Source organism: Ambystoma mexicanum, chromosome 12, assembly GCF_040938575.1.
Source record: "Ambystoma mexicanum isolate Mex_15411 chromosome 12, UKY_AmexF1_1, whole genome shotgun sequence".
NCBI lineage: Eukaryota > Metazoa > Chordata > Amphibia > Caudata > Ambystomatidae > Ambystoma > Ambystoma mexicanum.
The window spans coordinates 629,482,294-629,501,853 of NC_090936.1; the positions used below are offsets into that span (position 1 = coordinate 629,482,294).

At 46.4% G+C, this 19,560-nt stretch overlaps 1 protein-coding gene across 1 annotated transcript in view; it reads right to left on the reverse strand.

The window, feature by feature from the left end:
* The window catches only part of AASS (aminoadipate-semialdehyde synthase), a 950,357-nt gene that overhangs the window by 537,095 nt on the left and 393,702 nt on the right, over positions 1 to 19,560 (reverse strand). The window contains exon 12 of the mRNA XM_069629092.1: positions 11,001 to 11,060. Coding sequence (XP_069485193.1) covers positions 11,001 to 11,060 — 60 coding nt within the window. The remainder of the gene's footprint in view (positions 1 to 11,000; positions 11,061 to 19,560) is intronic.

Here is a 19,560-nt window from a genome sequence, read left to right on the forward strand (position 1 = left end):
TGGAGGATTGGCTCCGATTCTCTCAGAGCCTGGAGGAGGTCAAGGGCCTTAAGGCACGGATGAAATCCAAAGGGGGCAGTAAAGCAACCTGTAGGGCGGAAGAAGCCCACACCCCCCGGGCACTCCACCAAAAAAGAAAGGTGGTAAAAGGAAGAGAAAGGGTAAAGCGGTGCCTAGCAGAGGACGAGGATCTTCTTCTAATACCTCAGATGAGGGTGAGAATGAGTGGGAGGAGGAGTATCCTGAAGAGGAAGTCTTTTCGATATCCTCATCAGGGGAAGAAAGCCACGAGGCGTCAAAGAAAAGGAAGAAGGAGGAGGTTGATGAGGATGGTGCAGATGATGAGGATTTCGATCCGGAAGCACTGATCCATCCCAGACCATCAGAATGTGAGCCACCCAAGAGAATTGCGGCATATTTAAAGAAGCGCCTGAGAGCGCCGCTAGCCAAAGAGGCTAGATGCAAGATGAGGGCGGAATGCCCCAGACCACTCCTCCCTGAAGGTGTGGCCGATACACCTGTTATAGATGAAAAAATGATAACTTTCATGAGCAAGTTTACAAAAGATGTGAGGAAGGGTCTTGATAGATCCTGGCGATCATGCCAGGATAAGATGCTTGATATGACGGGACCCCTCACAAAGATTCTCCAGATGGGAGAAGAAGCAAAAGTAAAAGGGGAGCCGATAGACCCGGCAATTCTTATAGGATGGGCCCAAAGGGCGATATGCATGTTGGGGAATGCTAATCATGCTATAACCACTGAAAAGAGGAGATCTTTGTTAGTAAAGATCGAACCTAAATTAAGTGAATTAGCCTCCTCAGAATCAGCCACATCGGCAAAGGGAAAGTTGTTTGGGGACTCCTTTATCAAGGAGCTCACCAAATTTGTAAATTCATACGCAGCCTTGGATAAGGCTCAAGCCTCTCAAGAGAGTTTTCGGGAGGCAGATTTTTGGACGGGCCAGCAGAGGCAGGGGTCGGTCGGCTGGCCGGTTCCAATTCAATCCATCCTTTCAAGACAGAGCAAATTGGCGAGAACAGGAAGAGTGCAGAAAAACGCCTTTCTTCCCATCGAGGAGTAGGGGAAGAGGCAGAATCTGGCGAGGGGAGCGCCAACAGAATAACCCAGGTGAGAATATCATACCTGCATTCTATTACCCCAGAGGTAGGGGGGAGATCTGCTCAATTTTTACAAAATTGGTTGAACATATCGGGGGATCCCTGGGTACTTCATACCGTTCAAGGTTTTTATATTGATTTTATAGAAACACCTTATCATAGAGAACTGCCAACTCTCAGTCCATCTTGTTTGGAGATGAACAAGGAAGACAGGGCCCTTCTGGAAAGAGAATTACGGGGTTTGGAAAACAAAAGAGCTATACGACCCGCTGCAGGTCAGGTAGGAGGTTACATAAGCAATATGTTCATAGTGAAAGGAAGACACAAGATGAGACCAGTCATAAATCTGAGAGGCCTAAACAGTTACGTAGTGTACAGACATTTCAAGATGGAAGGGATACATCTGTTAAGAGATACTCTTATTCAGGGAGATTGGTTAGCCAGAATAGATTTGAAAGATGCATACCTGACTATTCCCATAGCAGAGGAACGCTGCAGATTTCTGAGATTCATCTGGGGGAGAACGATATGGGAATTTCGGTGTCTGCCGTTCGGCCTGGCATCGGCACCTTGGTGTTTCACAAAAATGATGAAACCTGTGGTATCTCATCTCAGAGCTCAAGGGATAAGGCTGATAATTTATCTAGATGACATATGTCTGATGTGTCAAGAGAAGGAAACGTTAATAGAACAGATTCAGATAACTATAGAGGTGTTAGAGAGTCTGGGGTTCCTGATAAATCGGGAGAAGTCCAGTGTAGTACCTGTTCAGTCAATAGAGTTTCTGGGTTTCATAGTGGATTCGATACAGGGAACTCTCAGTTTACCCAATCACAAGGTGAACGATATCAAGAAGCAGCTGAGACAGACTAGCGAAGGGAGAACTGTCGTTGAGGGACATCGCGGGATTGGTGGGCCGTCTAGCGGCATCAATTCAAGCGATATTTACAGGGCCTCTGCATTACAGGGCACTCCAGAGGCTGAAGATCTCTCACCTCAGGAGGGTCGATTCATACGAATCAAAAGTGAATATTTCGCAGGAGGTGAGAGAGGAGTTAGACTGGTGGCTCATTCATATGGATGCATGGAACAGGAGAGCCATATTTGGTTCATCCCCGGACCTTATTATCGAATCCAACTCGAGCAGATGGGGCTGGGGAGCCCGATGCGGGAACCTGTCGACAGGGGGCAGGTGGTCGGACCAGGAGACAAGGCTCCACATCAGCTGCCTGGAGTTGTTGGCGGGGTCCTTTGTGGTGAGATGCTGGACCCAGGAGAAAGCACAATGTTGCATTCTGTTAAAGATGGATGGACAATGTCTCCGCAGTCAGGTACATCAACAGACTGGGGGGGGGGGGACGAGATCCAGGTTATTGGCAGAACTGGCAAAAGATTTCTGGGAACTCTGTCTGGAGAGAAGAGTCTCAGTGACGGCAGAATACCTGCCGGGTCAGATGAACGAAGTGGCTGATTGGAACTCGAGATACCTCAGAGACGCCAGCGATTGGAAGCTGGACAAGGTAGTGTTCCGGGAAATTATGGCACGACGGGGTCCTTGCCAGATCAAACTTTTCGCATCGAGACTAAACAAACAGCTTCCTCGGTTCTTCAGCTGGAGACCGGACCCGGAAGAAGAGGTGACCGATGCCTTCCTACAATCATGGGAACACCAGACGAATTACGCGTTTCCTCCTTTCTCCATGATAGCGAGGACGCTAGCGCAGGTGAGACGCCAAAAAGCATCCATAATTCTGATTACGCCAGACTGGAAGGGGCAGGCATGGTTTCCCGGTCTACTGGAACTGACATCACAACCCAGTAGTTCTACCCAACACAGAATTTATCATTCGAGATCCCAGAGATCGCAGTCATCCGCTAGTGAGGTCAGGAGGACTCAGACTAATAGCGTGGGTGATTTCAGGAGATCTTGGGCTAGGCCAGGACTATCGAATGAGGCTGAAAACATCATTAACGAATCCTGGGCCCCAAGGACTCACAAGGCTTATAGATCAGCATGGGATAGATGGAATAGCTGGTGTTTGGAAAGGAATATTCATCCCGATAGAGCGGATGTAGTTCATGTGGCCAATTTTTTAGCTCAGATGGCAGCGCAGGGGAAGGCTTACAGGACTATCAACACAGCCAGGTCTGCGATATCTGCAGGGCACCCTAGAGTAGAGGGCCTAGCGATTGGTGAACATCCTTTGATCTGTAGATTGTTAAGGGGAGTAAGGATGTTAAGACCCCCTAGTGTTAAGTATAATCAGTTGTGGGATGTAGATAAAGTCTTGAAACTATTTTATTCTTGGCCGGATAATCAAGAGTTGTCACGGAAAGCTATTTCAGGCAAGTTATCCATGCTCTTATGTCTTTTAGCATTCAAAAGATCCTCTGATGTTAGAGCTCTGGAGGTTAAGAGGAAGAGTATATCTCCGAACGGAGTGACTTTCCTTATAACAAAGCGGACCAAAACAGGTTTGAGATCTATTTCCTATGAGTCTTTCCCAACTCAACCAAAATTGTGTCCAGTCAGATGCATAGCGGCATATGAGGAGATGACGAGGGAGGTTAGGCCCCCGGGAGTGTCACAATTGTTGATAGCGGTTTGTAGGCTTTATAAAGCGGTTACACCGGCCACTATAGCTAAATGGGTGACGGTATAAGCGGGCATAGATGTTGAGAGATATGGCGCCCACTCCTTTAGAGGAGCGATGGCTACTAAAGCGTATAATATAGGAGCCAGAGTAGAGGATATTATGAGGGCTGCAGATTGGTCGAATTAATCGACTTTTAAAACATTCTATTTTAAACCCATGGAAAGTGCGGCACCGTTAGTGGTAAGTAAGATTTGAACAAGCATAATCCGAGCCTCCGGTCTTGACATAGAATTCAAATTTTCAACACATTCATTACTGAAAGCCATAATTCTATTAAAGACACGGAGGCGAAGGATTATCCCAACCTATCAATCGTATGAATGTAAACATTTATATTTTATCATGTATTTTATGTGTTATACATACTGCTTATGAGAAAATATTGGTAATAGTTTTATTGAAGATATAGTTTTATGTACTTATGTATACGATTGTGCCACCCTTTCTTCGGTCTATAGTCACCTTTCTAAATGTTATGTTTCTATAGGGTTGGCGACAGACAACAAGCAATCCGGGATCTGAGTTAGGATGCAGATGGAATTTCAAAGAAGTACTGAACACAAACCTCGCAGGATCAAAGAAAGAGGAGGAATAGAAAGAGGACAAGAGGTTTTATTTGAGGACTTGGTTTTTGATTGGTTATTTGAATCACATGGTCAGTTTGAAGACCAATGGAGATGGACTACAAAACTCAAAAACTTCATGGTTATTGTAGTTTTTATTAGTTTTGTATTGTTATTCATATTTATTTTTCGTTGCTGCTGAACAGTAAAGTTTTGAGAAAGCATAATCCTTCGCCTCCGTGTCTTTAATAGAATTATGACTTTCAGTAACAAATGTGTTGAAAATCTGAAATCAGGATATATATACATTTTCTATTGAACTACCTTCTTAAATGCAAAAGGTCGAATTAGCGATTATACTGCAAAAACCGTAATGATCCATATATGTTTTACAAACTATCAAGGATCTTACCTGATATTATGTGGATTCTTTTGTATATATAGGTGAGATTGAGTCCATAGATAAACAACTCTGCATTATGCATTTAATCACGAAAGTGAATACGGGTAAGAAAACATACATGTTGTCACTTTGCATGACCATTTAGTTTCTCAGACTTTAACCTTTCTTCACTAACCTGTGGCAGTACATTTATAAAACTCGCCGGCCTCAACCCTCTCTCCCCACACACCATGTATAGGCATGGTCATTTAATATTTGGCTAAAACACTCATTTTTATATTTTGAACATCATAATACCACATAGGTGGCTTTGTGAAGGGAAATTGTAGATCACTTAATGTAACGACTTACTATTTTGTATATATTTCTTTTTCTTCTTTTTTTCCATTATCAATGTGATGTGAACAATCATTCCGGATTTGAGAAAGGCAAGACAGTTTGCCGAAACATGTGTCATCCACTAAGGGCTACACAAAATATAAAATAAATCTTTTTTTTTTTTAATACTTCAGAAATACTACTGAAGAGTTTTTTCTATACGAGAAATATCCGTGGCGCATTTGGAGATGTAAGCTCACTTCATATTCTTTTGTAAATTTGACAACGGAGTGGAGGGTCTCAAAGTCTCCCTAGAGGCTTACATCTATGCGACAAAAAACAATATTCAGTCTATAAACCAAGAACAATCAGACCAATTTAAGCACACACCAAAACAGGTCACGAGGGACAACCAAAAAGGGGTCAACCAAAAAGCCCCTCAACACTAGGTAAGCATAATAATATGGGGCCCACCCTTCTGGTAGGCCCAGTTTTAATATTGTATTCCCTGGTAGGCTAGTGGGGTTGCTATAGCCTTCCTGGAGGCTTTTATTCACAAATACTCCCTGGTGAGCTAGTGGGTTCTTCCTGAACACGGTCTCCAGCAAAGATCGTCTGCTGAAGCTGCAAACCTTTCTGGCCAGCCATGCCAGGTGTTTCCCTCAGTGTTCCTCCTGGCACTGCCCTCATCTCTCTGCTTTACGGAGCCACACATGCCCCCTCCGAGTGCAACATGTAATGGGTTGCTGGAATGCTGGGGTGGCTTGCATAGCCTGGCCTCTTATGTCTTCTGCTGCAGGGCTCCGGCGTCTCTCCTTACTGCAGCAGGGTCCGCCGCTGTCCAGTCGCCAACCATTTTCAGGTAAGGTGTGATTGAGAGGGGCCTGCGCACACATGCCGGCACTGGTCGGGGTGTTTGGGTTTGGGCTACATCCGTCCCCTGACAAGGCCATAAAAGCGGCCTTGTCACATAGGATAAGGAAGTGCTGCAGTAAGACACTTAGTCTCAGTTAGATTGGAACGGGGAAGTGCTTGCTGATGGACCATGGAAGCGACTCCTGGGAAGGGATAGCTAGACAGCAGAGCAGGGCAACCAAAGACAAAGGGGGGCGAGGGAGGTGTTTCACTGATGGGGCACAGATTCATACAAGGGGATATGGGAGGAAACAGTGTTTGCACATCACATTTGGATGAAATCTCTTCAGAGAGAGAGAACAATGACTCAATAGACAAACACAGAAAACCTCACCTCTGAAGAGGCGTTTTCAGTAATAGGCCAGGCATTGCAATAGTCTAGCATCCAAAATCATGCCTTTAATGAAAGAGCCCAAATAGTGGATGAACAGGCACATTCAAAGACCCCAATGCAAGACACCTCCAGAAAGAGAAGAAGAACAAGCAAACGGTCAATCCCTACCTTGAACCTTTGAAAGGGTAGTGTATTGAGCCAGGCATCCCCACACAAATGCCGAAAATGCATCCAATCTAATCAAGCATGGTGCTGATATGAATCTGGATCGCTGTACCCATTTCACACACCCGATGCTCCCGGGAAAAGATCTCAATTCTTCCAATTTCGTTTGTCGTTTATAACGCAACTGTACACAAGTGTTTCTAGGTGCGACACAAGTGTTTGAGGTGAACTACTTTGTATACCTGCTCAGATACACTGAGCGCATCCTGCACTGCAGGTGAAAAGCTCTGTGTCTCTGCTCTAAACACTTCAGACTATCTAGTCTTGTTGGGGGAGCCTTTGTGTCCCTGCAACGTACTCTTGGCCACCCAGCCTGGTTGTGCCGATTCTATACTATTTTGACAAAAGATCAAGAATGTTTTTGTCTAGTGCTTCCTGACAGTTTATCCCTCCCCCTGCCGCTAAACCCTGTAATGGTAGGGGTTATTTGTCATGCAGGGCGCAATTCGTAAACCTCACTGGTGAAGGGCTTCATGCAGCCGCAGGCCCAGCCCTTTCGCTAGCCATCCCCACTGACTACACCATCATCCGAGCGGACAGAACTGAAGCTAAAGGCGGTGGTTTGGCCATCATTGCCAAGACCCACCTTAACATCAGACTCAACTCCGCCACACACCACCCATCATGTGAATCACTTACAGCCAAACTACCCATCGCTAACTCCCAAACAATATCCATTCACTTACTATACAGACCACCCGGACCCCCGGGATCTTTCGAGGAAGACCGCAATGCCATCCTTACCGACAACCTAAAAAACTCCTCACAATGCCTTCTCTTAGGAGACTTCAATTTAGGCTACAAAGACCCCAAAGACAATCAAGCCACTCTCATCAGCAACACCCTGTCTGAACTAGGCTTCACACAAAAAGTAACCAGCCCCACCCATAACAAAGGGAGAACCCTTGATTGGATAGCAGACTATAACTGTGCCGTATCGATCACTAACAACACTCCCCAATCCTGGACCGACCACCACCTCCTCTCCTTCTCACTTGAGGCCTCAGCCCTACAACCAACATGGCAATAGCCCCAGCCATCCACACGAGAAGCAAAAAAATTATCACCGTAGAAAAACTGATCCCACCCATTCTTCCTACACTAAGCCAACTCCAAGACTCTAATCCCTATGACCTCGTAGAAGGCTATAACAACACCATGCGCATAGCCTTAGACGCCATTGCACCATTGAAACTCAGAAAATCCAAACCAAAAAAGCACCTCAACCAATGGTTCTCCAGCCATCTTAAAACCCTTAGATTGGAAAAGAGTAAACTGGAACAAGTCTGGAGACAATCTCCGACTGACCACAACAAACTATTGCTTAACAAAATAACGGCCAACTATAAAAAAGAAATCATAGCGGCCAAACAAGATTCCTATAACCTGAGAATCTCCCAATCCAACTCCAGCTCCAGAGAATTATTTACTATCCTGAAAGAATTGGAAACCCCGGTAACAATCCCAGATACTTGCGTTAAAAACAAACAATGGTGCACCAGTGTCCAAAATGCACTAAACAACAAAGTCACTGGCCTTCAAACAAAAATTAAAAATAAGAAAGACTCCCTCACCAATCTTACCAACCCCATCAACGCCCACTCGAGCCCTCCACCCTCACACCACACACCTAACTCTGCTCGCTTCAGCTTTTCCAAAGTCTCTTCCCTCGAAGTAGAAAAAATAATTCTTGGCCTTAAACCTTCCAACTGCAAAGGTGACCTCTGCCCCCCACAAATCATTAAAGACGCGGCACGAGACCTCTCGCCATTCATCACCAGACTCATCAATGCCTCTTTTTCCTCAGGAACAGTCCCCAGTAACCTTAAAGAGTCCTGGGTCCTCCCTCTCCTCAAAAAACCCTCCCTTGACCCGTCCATCCCAACCAACTACAGACCGATTACCACCGTCCCATTCCTGCTCAAGATACTAGACAAGACAGCATACCTACAAATTCAAAAGTATCTTGAAACAAATCACCTTCTAGGAATAAGACAATCCGGCTTCAGACCCCAACATGGAACTGAAACAGCCCTGATAGATCTGAAAGCCCAAATAGACGACCTTAGAGATAACGGGAAAACTGCATTACTACTCCTGCTAGACCTCTCTGCGGCGTTTGACCTAGTTGACCATAAAATCCTATGTAATCATTTAGACTCAGCTGCCCACTTTTCACAAGAAGCCATCAGTTGGATTGAGTCATTCCTCAACAACAGATCCATGCGAGTCTTCTCCTCCTCTGCCGCCGCCGAACCCATCCCCATTACATGTGGAGTCCCACAGGGCTCGTGCGTCTCCCCCACTCTGTACAACGTGTTCACAAAGCCCCTGTTTGATGATCTAGACGGCCTGGGTATCACCTACACTAACTACGCCGATGATACACAGATCCTCATCCCGTTGACGGGAGATTACAACCAGGATTTGGCCTTGGTGAACAGGGTGTATCTCATCATCCAGGCATGGATGGCTTTGCACAGTCTATGCCTGAATGATGACAAAACAGAACTCATCATCCTTGGTTCTACGTCCAACCTAACCAAACTCGACCACAATTATGCCAACTTCATCATAGATGGGAACCTAATCAAGGTTTCGAAAGAAGTAAAAACCCTAGGAATATACCTCGACTCCTCCCTAACCTTCCACAAACAGGTTAGCTCGATGGCATCCTCTACGGCCTACACATGTAAGCTCATAAGAGCAGCCAAACCCTTCCTCTCCACCCACAGCTGCACTACACTTGCCAGAGCATTGGTATTATCCAAACTGGACTATTGTAACGCCCTCTACATAGGAGCCACCAAACAAATCACCAACAAAATTCAGACGCTACAAAACAACGCCCTTAGGGCAGCACTCAATATTCCCAGGAGGGAACACATTTCCAATATCAGGAAATCCCATAACTGGCTCAGCACAACAGACAAAATCCTGCTTAAAGTAGCATCGCTCACCCACAAATGCCTGAATAATGCTGCCCCACGCTATCTGGCAGACAGAATATGCAAACACAGCCCCATCAGACCCACCAGAACCTCCAATGCTAATCTGCTCACCGTCCCCAGGTTTAAACGCACTAAAATGGGTGGCAACAGCTTCCAGGTGAAAGCACCCCAACACTGGAACTCCCTACCACCATCGCTCAGAACTCCCCAACCTTACTCACTTTTTAGACGCAACTACATCCATTGGTTAAAGAACACGAACCACTAACACCTCTAACACCACACGGCTGCTCTCCGCGTTGCATGCTTTAAGAGAATCTGTAAATTTGTAATACTAAACTTGTATATATTTGTAATTCTTTAAATACATCTACTGCATTCTCTCCTGCCAAACTGTACACATGTTCCTTCATCGTCACACTGTAATTATGTAATGTATAATTATGTAATGTAAAGTATAAGCAACCTGTAACCAAGCTTTGAATCACCTTGCTGCTCATGCGCCCTCATACCCTCGGGTCTGGTGCGCAATACAAATGAATAAACTAAACTAAACTGAGTTGGCCTTGCCAAAGTCCTGTAGGTTAAATACAAACATCTGAGGCGAGCGCTTAACTAGCCAAGCTATTTGTTAGGTTTAACCAACAGAAACCATCCTTTCTGCATGTGAACGGTACCGTTTCCCCCGAGTGAAACCTCAGACGCCCATCTTTCATACAGGGAAAGCTCCCAGTTTCTGGAGAGAATTCCAGACCAAGGCTTACTGCAGAAGACAGTTTCTCTATCCCTGCATTAACCCATTCTTTCTAGGGTCAACAGTTTCCTCATTAATCTGGACCCATAAACCCCTGCCTTTGCAACAGTTGACCTATGTTATATCTCTGGGTGTGACTCCCTCAAAGATGCCCTTACTACAGATGGCATGTTATTTGTCCTTGGTCATCAGTTTCTCCAACTGCAGAATGTTTAGTACTCCGACCCCCACATAATTCTCTGAGTTTGTGAACTAAGTTGCTTTCACATTTTTGAACGCTGGCCAATAGTGGGACTATGTACGCAACAATGAAAGCTGGTACCATCTCTTGTGCATCACTCTCCAACAGCACTAGACATGGCTTGACATGATGAGGCTAGATTGCAGCAGACGAGTTTCCTTGAATCACACAGTAATTTGCTGGTTTATGCGGAAAGGTCAAGTATCATCAGAATTTCATGTGTGGGAAACATTGTGTAACGCTGATAGACAATGGCTAAGAGCCCAGAAGAAGGTGCAGAGGAAGGATTGGGAAGATCATAAGGTCAGAAAGTCAATCAGCACAATACATCTAGGTTATGATATTGGAAATGAAGACGTTTATACATGATCTTGCCAATAGTCTAAAACATGCTATGCTACCAAAATGAGTTTCAATCCTACATTTTCGAGGCTTGACACACATTATGCAACTACAGCCATTATTTGCAATGCAGTTTACATAAGCATAAAAGTAAATGTATGGCTTGGATAACTTACGTCTCTTACAACAGGTGTAAACGCCTGCTTTTCAAAAGGCACATTTGCATCAGACATCAACTGTAAGGTTCAAAAGACATGAATTAGAAAATACTCCAATGCAATAGAATTACACCCTGCCTGCATAAAAAGTGGCAGGTTAAATAAACGTGATAAAGGCCAAGCACTAACATCAGCACAGAGGAAAACGGTACTTAACAAATGCTAGACATGTTCATGAAATGACTTTTCCTAACTGAATAATCGGGTGTAGGATGCACCCCACTGCAAGATGAAAGAGCTTACTCGGCTGTAACATGGGTTCTGTTAACTCGTGCTAAAACCAAACCTCGATCCATATGCACCTTACTGTTCAGCTATGAAAGGATAAAGCCAGCTAGAGAAACACAGCCAGCTAACAAGTGCTGAGTTGGCCAGTGAACATTTTCTATGCAGGGTAGCTCTTTGGCAATTTATTTATTTAATTGATTTGTAAAGCGCTGAAACAAGAGCCCCGAAACATGAGAGCGCTGAGACTAACAAACAAAAAACATATGGCACGGGATAGTCCTTGAGGGTGAAACACACTAGTGTGTACAGTTATTCAAAAAGAATGCTTTTCAGATTGTATCCTAGTCTTGCCAGTTTCAAACGCAATCTTCAGTCAGGTGGCAGGGTATTCCAGAGGCGTGGGGTCGAGAATGGGAAAAATCCCCTTTCTGCAAATGACAGTTTTGCTTTCGGTAGTCCCAGTATACCAGTGTTATTAGACCCAAGGCTGCATCTGTCTGGTAGCCATTTAAGTTGAGCTGTCAGATAGGTTGGGCCTTTTCCATAGAGACAAGAGTGCGCAATGGACAGGGTACGAAACATAACCCTCTTTGCTATAGGAAGCCAGTGAAGTAATCTTCTTGCTGCCGAAACATGGTCAGTATTTCGCAGGCCTGCTACTACCCTGACTGTGTTGTTCTGAACAACTTATAAGCGGTTGATCTCCCCCTTACCCAAACCCAGCAGAATGCACAGTAGTCCAGGTGACTGCCTATGATGGCTCTAGCCAGGGTAGCACAGCTGGACATTTCAAGTTATGGTCTAAGTTGAGCCAGGATCTTGATATGAGGAGCTCGACACTAGACAGCTAATGTGAGCCCTCATTGAGAGTTCTTGATCGATAATGACTTGATCGATTAGTAGAGGTTACTCGCTGTAATGACTACTGTGCTCCTAGTTCTTACATCTTCCCTCGTAGAGGCTTGGAATAACCGGCACCATTAAGTCTGAGGAGTGAAGCATATTTTTGCCAGTAATATATTTTGAAAGGAGATCTAGTCTAGGCGCCAACCTTGCCACCCTAAATCCCCGATAGCTTCCATAACTTACTCTCTTCTTCTCGCTCTCTGTTCTGACTGAGCGTGCAGAGAGAGAGTGACCGAGCGTGCAGAGAAAGAGTGACCGAGCACACACAGAGTGACAGAGTACGAAGAGAGAGACAGAGCACGCAGAGAAAGAGTGACTGAGCATGCAGAGAGTGACAGAGCGCATAGAGAGTGACCGAGCACATAGAGAGTGACCGAGCACACAGAGAGAGTGACCGAGCACACAGAGAGAGTGACCGAGCACACAGAGAGAGTGACCGAGCACACAGAGAGTGACTGCATGCACAGAGAGAATGACAGGTGGCTGTAACGTTTCGTCAGGTATCATCACTTCTCCCCAGGGGGGAGCTCTTTCCCAGGGGGCTAAGGAGGTGCGGCTGCTACCCAATAGCGCCTCTAGGGTGGTTTAATGCAGGAGGACCTCATGGGGAGGGACTCCCTTTCCTGTGACAAGGACGATCACCTAGGCTACAGCCAGTTGAACGTCACATCACAAACTTGCCTAACACCCCCCCCCCCCATCCATTCCAAGCTACTTCCTTGCGAGTAGACCAATGTATTACTGTAGAACTTGGGATACAACCAAAATAGAAATTAGCAGACGACGAAGAGCACAGTAGACATGAAGATTACCAACTGTACTAGTGTTAAGGATTTATGAATTCTGACCTGGAGGGGCAGAGGTTCAGAAGGCCAACCTCGTTTCTTGGAACAGGGTAACCTCTGGACAAGCCAGACCAATCAGGGTAGCTATGGCAGGCGGTCAAGACTAAGGGCCTCATTACACGGAAGGCGGTAATGGTTAACGGCCACCGTTAATGGTAACGGTGACCGTTAACCATTACCGCCTTACTACGAGGTCCCTTAGTGGGTTGGTGCTTTAACGCCTGCTTTTTGCAAGGGTCTCTAGCAGCTCAGGAAGATGGATAAGGAGATGAAGAACAAGTTCCCACTATTCAAGCAGGACCTCCACTTGAGGGCAGAGGCAGTTGAAGAGTGCGGGATGGAGTTGCTATTTTGCAATATATATGGAAAGGAAAAGGGCCCTCAGGGGCCACTTTGTGCGTAAAAGTGGGCTCCTGCGCTAGGGGCCACCGGTTGGGGTAAGGACTACTCACCGGTCCCCGAAGCAGGCAGACCCAAACACCGCCAGTACAGTCCACTTCACTGGCTGGCTCGAATGTGACAATCAGGACGTCTCGACACTGTAGTTTCCGAGGTACAGCGGGGATTCCCAAACGGGACAGCAGCAATTTCTCCGCTCCCGGTGGAGGAATCAGCCCAATTCCACTGCAGCAGGCTTCAGGGTCAAGGGGGTCACAAATGCAGTGAACTTGCACAGGTTGTTGCCACAGCAGGGCAACACGGTAATCGCGTTTACTCCGGTCCGGGCGCACTAGTCTCACTTCAGACCTGGGAATGCCAAGTGTACGAAATTCAGTGTGAGGGTGCCGGGGACAAAGAGCAAGCAGTATACCAAGTTTCAAGGGACTCCTCAAAACCGCGGCGGGATCATAGCAAATGTCCCGTGTAAGCTGGTCAGGCCAGTGGTTGGCCCAGGGACACTTCCGAAGAGGCTTACTTGCAGGGTTTGTTGAAGGTGCCGAGAATAGTTGATCCCACTATTCCAATGGGTTGAAGCGTCTTTGCAGACCTAGGACGATCAGAGGCAGAGGGGTCCCACAGGACGACAGCGGGCTCAGAGCCAAACCTTCCAGTGGGTGACCAGCGGTTCCTCGACTCGGCTTCTTGTTGCAGGATACTTGGTTCCTTATCCTTTGTTCGTGTGAACTCAGGAGATCGACATGGTAGTGGTGTTTTCAGCCTCCTCTTATCCAAAGTTCCCTTCGCGCCAAAACGGAGAGGACCCAATGGGAGATCTGCTCACAAACACTCACTCCATACGTGGACCAAACACGGACCACAGTGGTCCCAGGCATTCTGGACACTCCAGACTCTCTGGCACCCAGGATGTGTATTTGGAACAGACATCCCAGCCCACATCCTGGAGGCACACACACACACACCAACACAAGACATGCAGAAGCCCGCGAAAGCATTGAGTGTCGTGGGAAAGTGCATGCCCAAATAAGGACTGACCCGGGTCGACTCGAACTGGGGAAGGAGAAGGGGCAAGATGGCCAAAGGACAGGACAAAGAACCTCGTGGCATGGCCATTTTGGAGCCAGGCCACCTAGTCATGCCAAACGCGGTAAACACGGTTAACATGGCAAGAAAGGGTTAAAAATATAAGAAAACGATAGCTGCCACCAGTCCTGTCTATGACACATCTGCACAGTTCATAAAAAGTCCAGCGAGAGTTTCTAGGGCCTTTGGAATGACTAGAGACCCAAGCGTGCTGTAAGGTAAGTTAATTTGCAGACTTGTTACATGTTGCACAAAAGCTGCAACATGGAGAAAGGACTAAGGGAAACAAAGTCTCCTAGTACTGACTGTCTTAAGGGCATGTCAGTTTCCCCATTAAGAGTGAGCGAAAGCCCAGAGGAGTGCAGCTTAGGGCTGTGCTTCTCTGGCAAAGTTTAGTTCAGGGTGTTAAAACAGCAGCAAAAAGTTTGGGGGTGGACACATGGAGGAAAAATTACATACAAATATGAAATCTTTGCTAACTAGTACTGATACAAGGTGGCCCCTAGGAGGCAGGGGGATCAAGCTGTCAAAAGGAACAAAGGACAATCTGCCAATGCGAGGCTGGCAAGAATGTATAAGAAGAGACAATGGGCTAAAGAACTGGTCAAGTCCAGCAGGGAAAAGCAGCAGAGATGGAGACTGTCCCACGCAGGAGTTCAAACCTGGACGCATACCCGGGAAATAGAAGAACGGAGGACGCCGGCGAGCAGCTGAGAGAGTGTAACTGGGGTCCTGCTGGAATGGATCAAGGCACGAGACCAGGGAGAAGCAGAGCTGAGCAGAGCTGCATGCCGAGATGCCTCGGTGCAGCAAGAGCAGAGGAGAGCAGCCCGAAGAGCCGGAGAGACTAACCTCAGCTCCAGTGATGTACCGAAGTACTAATGAAGGTAACGGGTGGTACGGGAGACACTGAGGGGACACGAGGGTGCAACGGGGGCAGGTTCAGGTGATTCTCCCTCAGCTCATGAGCAGCAATAGAGCTGTTGGGCCTAAGAAGGGTTTACTGTACGTCTGAATTAATCTTCCTCATAGAAGTGACAGAGATAAGCCCACGGACCACCACAGAAGGGTTTGGGACCCCAACACAAGTGAAGCAAGCATCCAAGGACATCTTCCTTCTAGCAGTGGCAGAGAAAAGTCCACTGACCACCATAGAAGGGTGCTCAACACAAGTCTGAGTACCAGAGGAAAACTTCCTCATAGCGGTGGCAGGGATAAGTCCACTGACCACCAGAGAAGCGTCTAGGACCCCAACGACAGTGAAACAGACATCTGAGGAAATCTTCCTCGTCACAGTGGCTAAGAGAATTCCACTGAAACCCAGAGAAGGATTTTGGGCTTTGCTGATACCAGGAGAGAGTGGCAAAATAAAAAAGTTTGAAAGATATGGATAAGAACACTCAAACACCAGGAGAAGGGAATCATTCTCCTGGTGAAGAAACTTAAGCCTTTTGAATATGCTCAAGCGATGCCTAGGGAAGGAAGTCCTTACCACTGGCCTTGTTGTGAACTATATTGGAGTGTACAGACCAATACCAGGAGAATGGGGTCATTCTCCTGGTACAGCAAGTTGAGTTGTACAAGGTTTGTTAGGACTACAAGCCAGGGGACGGGAGACATTCTGCCTAGCATCCTTTTGCAAGAGAACATTTTGTGAACACCACCCGAATGCCAGGAGAAGGGAGTCATTCTCCTGTAGAAGAAACTCTGTTGGATTATATTATTCTTTAGTTGTAGTGTAAGAGATAGACGTAGGTTTTGATGCAGGACGGTGTAGTTTGATTTTGACAGACATTCTGACAGATCTTTTAGAAGATAAGAATAGTTAGTTTTTTTTTCTTACTATAAATGTTTATAGCCACCATCAGGCCAACCTTGTGTCAGCTTCCTTCTTAGACACCTTTACAGCGCAGAGAGTGACAGCGCAGAGTGACAGCACAGAGAGTGACAGCGTCACAGGAGAGAGAGAGAGAAAGAGAGAGAGAGAGAGAACACAGTATATTTTGTCAGGTTGCTTTACTATGATTTTCCCAATTCGTAAGCAAACTTCATAAGCGTTATAGATGGTGTTCTTGAATGCCAAAACCTAATATGTATCCCAACTAGAGCTCAAAAGGGATGTGGTCAGGTGCTTAGATTGCACAGTGGGTTAATTCCCAATTTAACTGCTCAACAAATGGAGCGATCCTGGGCAAAAATCAGTCCGTGATTGTTAAACATCTCAGAGATTTAGAGATTTTTGCATTGGAGTGGAAATCAAATTTAAAATTAATTTTTCAAGTGTAAAACATTATACTCAGATTTTGGTTGGAATCACCGAGTAAGATTTCTCAACTCGTCATACTCTCAAGGCCCAGACTCGGGGGGGGGGGGGGGGAGGGAAGAGGGGCTTGCACTGAGATTTAAAGAAGGTGATAACATGGCATGACTCACTTGATAGTCATGTCAATGGGACGTCTACTGAAAATAAACCATTCAATTTTTCTTTCCTGTACCTGCATTTTCAGATGGTCTCCGTGTTCGAGGATGTCTGGTTGGGTTGTGAGCTCTATTGGCAGTGCAAAAGTATACCAGAGGACAGGGGGTGTTCGCTTCAACAATACCATAAGTTAGCAGAGTATCTGGGGCCCATCTGCACCCTTCCGCCCGGCAATAATGGAGAATTTAGCCATGTGGAAAATAAACAGTCTTTACTCTGCAAAAGACAGGGATCATGAACAAGAATCTCTGGCAATCTCAGCGTTCTACCGCTACTTTCCCGTCTAGTTTAAGCAATATTTGTCCGCCTACCCATTAGTTCGGAACTAGTTTGGAACTATGTTCTCTGGTCCCCCCTTTCTTCACTCTATCGCCACACCATTCTCTTTTACGAGTGCCTGAATCTCGCTGTGCTCCCTGTTTTCACTGCCTGCGGGTTGAGCACCCTTAGCCGTTTGTTCAGTCTCGTCGTCCTCCATCTTGGTGTATGCTTGAGGTGCAAATATGGTATTGGTATATCCTGCCTCTTCTCTTAATTCCCTCACTGGATATAAACCCTGTACCCCCGCAGTTGTGCCCTTGCTCTCATGTTCAGGAGGAGGGGTAGGGGGCGAAGGAGTTTCACCCGCCGCCTCTTGTTGGTTCAGCATCCAGAGATGCCACGCAAAGTCCCCCCATCGTCCTGAAACATTTTACACCTCTCAAAGATAGCCATTTGCATGCTCAGTTTCTTCCCCTTGTAAGCCTCGTGTACATGCACGTGTAATGGTTGCTGCACACATTTGGAGAAACTCCCTCCTTTTGGCCACAGGTTATGCACTTTACCCTCTGTGCTTCATGTCCATTCTGTGCTATATTTACAAATCTTGTCCTAATAGCAGGGAAGGGATATGCACATGTGCTGTAGGGGCATATTCCCCAGGCTTTTACCGGAATACATTACTTCAATACTTACTTGACCCCAAGTTGGGGCTTTCAACACTTCCGCTGTTATCAAACAAATTTACTTTATTTTACCTTGACACCAAATGTTCAAATAACAATTCAAGCCACAAAAATCACCAGCCTCTCTGGCTTTCGACCAATGCCCTGGGAGTGCACACCACCCCTCTACAACTCTGCCTCCAAAAGGCACACCCACCAATCTTGCGCATGCGACTTCTGCGCACCGCCCTAAAACACAATTCTTGATGGCCTTTTACAAACGCTAAAATGTTATGCACCCCTCGTGTGCTCCCAGACCTATACACAAATCTTATTGGTGACTTCACCTCTACAATACAGGGGAGAAAGAAGGAAGGATCGCCGACAGCCACCCCTCACCAAAACATTAACACCCCAACAAGGACAAACCATATATCCAAGGCCATCTTCCTGTCTCCTAACGGGGGATACCAATATCTTACGTGCTCAATCTCTACCTACAACGTCACCTTGTATATTAAAATCCCTCAGCGAGACTTAACCATATGAATACTTTCCGCTAATCAAGCTAACTTCACCTACTAAGCCCAATACACAGGAATACCATCATCCATGACCCGAGCTACAATGCCCAACCCACAGGAAATCCATTATTTAAATAACTTCTATTATCCATACCCTTGAACCACTCACCTAGGCCAACTGCTCCAGCAAATAACCTCAAGAGCGAATGTTCCCCTACCTTCAAACAATTAACATCCACCTCTGCTTCTTATCACCCCAAAATATTCAATACCACCCAACATGTGTTCACCCCTATTTGCCGTATTGCTGTGTCTATATTACATTCCATGATCAGCTGTCGTTCGGCCACCAACTCGCCCTCAACCAGTCACCCCGCCCTTCTGGTCTGCTGGGCGTCCCACGGACAGACGGCAGGATTTTCTCTGCAGCGACTCCTGACAGCCTCTTAACGGTGTGCACCCCCCGTGTAACTCTCGGTCTTCGTGGGGTCACCTCACAGCCCTCCAGGCGCTGCAACAGGAAGAGATGGCTTTGTGCCAATCGAATGTAGCAAACGATCCTCTGCTACCACTTTGTAGTAGTATACCAGAGGCCGGGGGGTGTTCGCTTCAACAATACCATACATTAGCAGAGTATCTGAGGCCCATCTGCACCTTTCCCCCCCGGCAATAATGGAGAATTCCGCCATGGGGAAAATAAACAGTCTTTAGTCTCCAAAACACAGGGTTCATACAGGAAACAACAACAATCTCCAGCAATCTCAGCATCTGAGCCTGTGTCATCCAGTTGTATTCCTTGGTGACGTTACAAACACCAATCCATCCCCAAAAACCTAAGGGACATCCCCATTGAGCAGCTTGGGTAGTAATACCTAGAGGAATCCCCCATGTTAATCATGCCATTGGTTCACCCGGTCAGGTGGTTTTGCGTGAGACTTCCCGAAAAAACGATTACTTTGTTGCAGGGTCGCACGAGGACCATTGGTCCGTGCAACATTCTACACCACCCAATGATCTGAGCGTCTGGATTGGCGGGAGCAGGTTCCCCCCCAGGCCTGGGACCCTGTTTTTCACAGTGCTCTGTGCATCTTTTCAAGGTAATGAGAAAGACTGTGTCCCCATTGTTGCCAC